This window comes from Sinocyclocheilus rhinocerous, unplaced genomic scaffold (assembly GCF_001515625.1).
Source record: "Sinocyclocheilus rhinocerous isolate Xijiao unplaced genomic scaffold, SAMN03320098_v1.1 scaffold20, whole genome shotgun sequence".
Lineage (NCBI taxonomy): Eukaryota > Metazoa > Chordata > Actinopteri > Cypriniformes > Cyprinidae > Sinocyclocheilus > Sinocyclocheilus rhinocerous.
The window spans coordinates 862031-867605 of NW_015640468.1; the positions used below are offsets into that span (position 1 = coordinate 862031).

The following is a 5575-nucleotide window of genomic DNA, read 5'->3' on the forward strand; positions in this document are numbered from 1 at the left end:
AACACTGTAGTCTCATAATTGAAGTGTAAATTCTGCAGATTACATCATTGTCCATTATTGTACTGTCAGCAATTTACTATAAAAACATAATTGTTACATAATTGTAACATACATATTTACATACATAAATATTAAGGTGCATGTGTAATAACTTGCGAAAACTTGATGCTACAGCAGCACTTCTTCTTCGTCGTCATCTTGTCTGATGCACTCAACCATGCGTCCTTACCATAGACTGTATGGTTCTAACCTCGCCCCTCCCCACCCCACAACCATTCGGATTTCTGTAGGCGGGAATTATTTTTAATGATATTCTAATGAGCCGCTTTGTGATATCACAAAGCCCGGAAAACAAACGCTGTAGTCCAAACGAGCCGTTCGTTGTAGTTCTTGAAAAGGGATTTTTAAAAAACGAAATATCTCCCTTTGGAGTGGACTTTGAGATTTGTAACTTTCTAGATCTTTTTTATGCCCAAACATACACACTACACACTGACTAAAATTAAAAAAGTGAAAAAACATAATAGGACCCCTTTATTAAATAATTCCCGGCCAAAGAATGTGCAAAAAAGGGGGCGAGGCCTGTGCTACAGACCACAGACTGTAAAAGAAGAAGAAAAAAAAAAACATACCACTCTGAAAAATCCTGTAAAATCCATGCTTACAAAGGTTCTGCATGATCCTCTTGTTCGTAAACATTCTCAGTGTAAATCAGACTTGAATTGGTATGGCAAAATTGACGCCATCATTTACAGCTCAGCAATGAAACTAGCTCTTATGGTGAGGGGCGTGACATTTCCAGAACACGCTCTGACCAGTTCGGCAATCACAACACACTGGGCCAGCTAACCAATCAGAGCACATTTCGTATTTTGGAAGGAGGGGCTTCATCTTAACAGGACATAAAATATGTGAAAAATAATGTGTTTTTGGAACAATCAAGCATGAAATCCTAGTACACCTCAAAAACTAAATCAAGCCTGTAATCTCTCAAATGCGAGAAAAAAAAAGTCAGAATTGTGAGATAAAAAGTTGCGATTACCTTTTTAAAAAAAATTTAATCAGTGGCAGAAATGGCCTTCCATAGGAGAGAGAACAATACTGCCCTGTAAAGGCAAAATGCAGTAACTATAGCAAACGACACAACAGCCAATGGAGCGGGACTATCTGTTTGTCTGAGCAATGGCAGATGAGGGGAGTGTTCAAGAAACCTGTTTGAAAACACTCATTATTTTCATGTCTTAAATATATTATATTGCTTTTTTACTTTATTGCTTTTTTCCAACAGCAGCTCTTGATTTATTCTTACACATACACACGACGCATATATGCGAGAGACCTCCTGATCTCCTGCACTCCTCTGTCATCAGTGGTCAGCTCTCTCTGCTGCTCCGTACTGACAGTGACACTCTGTGAATTTGAGTATATGGGTCACTCTGACAGAACAAATGTACCACAGAAGCATCCAGGCATTAGTATTAGTGTTTGTGTATAGAGTCTCGACAACAAATAATACCAGCAACAAATCCAGGGAAATGATTTCTTGCACAAGGTGACTCACTGCAGCACTACAGAGCGAGCCGCACGGCGGGTGTCTGAAGTGGAAATACCAAGCCACATTTCACCTACTGGATACTATATAAGGGTCAATGACACATAAGGATGTCTGAGATGATGACAATAGGAAATCTAGTTTAAAACACATGTGCCATGTTCTGAGAAATATAATTTTTATATTCTTGTTGGTTTCATACATGTCTGAAAAACATTTATAGCACTTTTTATGCAAAAAAGGGTAATGTCAAGACAAAATTGGCTAAAAGTGTTAATAATTACTAATAATTAGACTTGGCTAAAAGTGTTAATAATTGGCTAAAAGTGGTGTAACCATCAAGTAAAAAGTATTGAAGTATTTCCCTTGTACTTGAAATACACAGGAGTGTATACAACTTGTTTTTATCTATTTTATTATATGATCACTTTTAATTTAGTTATTTTATTTAATATTAAATATATATTTTTATAAATGTCATGAATTTTGAGTCATTAAAAGGTATTCATAAAGAGCAGGGTTATTATAGTTAACTAAAAATACAACCATTAAAATAAATAAACATTTTCATCACTTGCATTAAAAAAAGCTTAAATTTTTTTAAGGTAACATCTCTCATTTTAATTTAGTTTAACTAAAATAACAAAACATTGCAGTAAAAATTTATAAAATAGACATATTCAAAAAAAAAATAACTAAAAAGAAAATGGAAAATATAAAAACTAGTTTAAAATATTAATAGAAATTACAATAGCATCTCAATGATACTAAAATAACACGGATATAGAGGTCACTGACCTTGACAGAGTTATGAGAATCTAAATGGGCCCTTTTTTGTTTGATGGTTTTCTTGTCACATGACAACAAATGGCTTCCTGCATGTTGGTTTTAGCACATTGACTTTGATTAGAGTAAACATAAGTTTGACGAATATTAATAATACTTTTAAAAACTTTTACATTATAACACATAATTAAATTATATTATATTATTTTTAACATTACAATAATTATGAACAATATATTAAATGATCAAAAATTATGATCTGATATGAAAAATGACTAAAATTAAAATTATACAAAACGCATCACGTTTTGATGTATTCATTTTTTTAAGGATGTATTTTTTTTTCAGAATTTCAGACGTTTAATGAGTTACACCACTTTGGCATTGCATACTTTAAGCCCCCAAAAATGTAAAAAAAAATAAAATACTTTTAATTCAGAAATTGTAAACATGTTGACCATAGAAAAGGAATATTCAAATGATCATGTCTTTGTGTGTTCAGAGTACTCATGCATCTGTGCAATATTCGTGTCAGTGATTGCAACGCATGCAATGCCAGTCAAGCAGAGAGAGAGAGAGAGAGAGAGAGAGAGAGTCAAACTCATGCATGTTTTGCAGCTGTCTCTGTCAGATGCACATATTTATTAAGCACTGCAGGACATTTGCCCTCACCTTCCTCAACAGTTTGAGCACGTCCGTCGCATCTTCTCTCTTCCTCTCCCGAAGGAGCTTCTGAATCTCTCGGATCCAGGCGACTCGTCTGACATACGGGCTGTGGTTGGCTCTCCTCAGCATCCCCGGCAGTTTATCCGACCTGAGCATCAAGGATGTAAACAAGAAGTCTCCGCTCCGATCGCTCTCTCCCGTACTGTCGAGATGTTTCCGTCGCCTCCTTGAAAAATTATCGTTGTCGAGACTGTTTTGTCGGCTGAGCCTGGAGCCCATGATCTTACTACGTTGAAATCACAAATGTTACAGTAAATACTACTCTTTTATGGCATAATCATGGCAGCCTGGATGATAACGCCCAGAGGTTTCCACATCAGTCCCAACTTGGGTAGCACGTACTCGTTCTGCTTACAGTCAATGTCCTTTGTGAAATTCGCCCGACGACACAAGTAGTAGTTTTAGCTGCGTAAATGTCAGTGTTTTGTTCTTTATCCCAGGTCTCGCACCCTTGTATTTGTGTTTGTTGTCAGTAGGACACGTCCGCCTGATGCTCTAGTTGGTATTCAGTGGATGATGGTGATGCTCTCCACAGCACTACGTGTGGATCATTACTGAGTACTGTCCTGCCATTGGCTAACGGTGTTTCGTGTATGTGCCCCACATGCCAAAAAAGAAAAATGTGTGGTGGTGAAGTCAAAACAACATTTTAATCGAATTTTAATTAAGTTAACTGATGGTCAATTAATTTCATGAATTGATGCTGAGGATGAGGTCCTATATCAAAGAAACCATTAGGATCTTAATGCTAGACAACAGCAATTGTCAAAAAAGGTCAAATCCAGTAATCTCCTATTTCCAGAAGAGCTCAAATATTTGAACTCAAATATTTTTCATGAAATTATCAAAAAACAAATGATCTAAGCTCTCTTCTCACGTTTTTTTCCCCCAACTAAATAATAAGAAATCAACTAAATGAAGTACTTTTTTTTTTTTTTTTTGTAATCTGTGTTTTACCTCCATTTTCTAAGACAATATATAAATTGTCGTTAGTGACATTCGCTAGTGATGGGAGATCGAAACTTTTCAAAACTCTGAATGAACTGCTTCGCAAAATGATTCAATACGTGCGAAGCGTTTGAAACGCCACAGGCTGGTGGGACCTGCTAATCAAAACGGTGTAAATGCACTGAAAATAGCCCAAACAAATATAATGACACCTCTTAAAAAACAATTGCATATGTGTAAGAGTCAAAAAGTGTAGGCTAATCTATTAAATGTTATATTAAAAAATAATTAAATATCTAAATATGACGGTTCTGTAGCGTTTATTTTGTGTGTTATAGGCCAGGGCTAGGCAACCTAGTTCAATTAGAAGCAATTAAATATCATCCTTTTTGTATTACACACAAATAAGTAGCCTTTCACAATTCATTACTTTAATTCAAATGAACCTACATAATAAAACTGACACAACATCGTTCAAGGGTTTACCAAATCAGCGCCATCTAGCGGCGAAACATACGAATTTTGAAATGAAGCCTTGTTTGCTGCAATCACGTGACCTGGCGAGTTTGATACAAGCTCCGAACCACTGATTAGAAACAAAAGATTCATAAATGCTTGGAAGCTTCTTGGAAGAGTGTTTCGACAGCGCCCATCACTACTAAGATGAACACCTGCTTCCATTGGTAACGTTACGTAGCGTACGCCTCAAACCATCAGATGCTTCGCGTAGAGGAGCAGAACCAAAGCATTTCAAGTAATTACCAAAACAACGTTCCTCTGAAAGTAACTGTCAGTTTTATGATTTAAACACTAGAGGGACAAACGTTACATATGCTGCGTCCCAATGTGCCTACTTACTACGCCCCTAAAAGTACGTACTCTTTTGGTGAGAAAAAGTACACATTTTGAGTGTGTAGTAGAAGAGTGGGCAAGCTTTGGGTTGACAATTGCGTCTTTAACGGACCGCTCTGTCGCATCCTTTCACTGTAAACTGGCCTGCAGTCAGTTCATTGTCGCCTATCAATTACGTAATATCTGCGCTATCGGTTTGCTTGTAGAAACTATGGCAACACACCTGGACAAAAATGCTGCTGCAGTTAAACAAAATCCATTACTGCAGTCGCGAATAAAATGAAAATGAAATGTAAAGTGTTGACTGCAGCATTAAATTTAGATCTGCTCAATGTTGCACCATGAATCTTTTTCCGCGTTTTTACAGTGTTGCACGTTATAACCAATCACACACGAGTCTGTTGAGTTTATGAATGCATTGGCCAATCGGAGGCGTTTAGATGAGTCATCGCTGAAACACCTGAGTTTTGTGCAGTGCGGCGCGCTCGCTGAGTGTATTCTCTCATCATAAACAACAAAGTGCAGATGTACATATGATGTAAGTAGGAGCTTCATTCATCAAACAGTGTATAGACAGCTTTACTGATTATAAGGGGAGTTTTTTGAGAGTGCTTAAACTCGCACTAGACTGAAGTCAGGCATACTGTTCTTTGACAATGTAACGTTAAATGTTCTTTGCTCGCTTTCTCTATATAATTTATTCGCTGTTTG

The 5575-nt window shown here is 36.7% G+C and overlaps 1 protein-coding gene across 1 annotated transcript in view; it reads right to left on the reverse strand.

Moving 5' to 3' along the window:
* The window catches only part of LOC107753104 (leucine-rich repeat-containing protein 75B-like), a 27945-nt gene extending 24395 nt beyond the window's left edge, over positions 1–3550 (reverse strand). Inside the window, exon 1 of the mRNA XM_016569210.1 lies at positions 3011–3550. Within this exon, the coding sequence (XP_016424696.1) occupies positions 3011–3283 (273 nt within the window). The 5' untranslated portion in view covers positions 3284–3550. The remainder of the gene's footprint in view (positions 1–3010) is intronic.
* Between the last annotated feature and the right edge of the window lie 2025 nt (positions 3551–5575).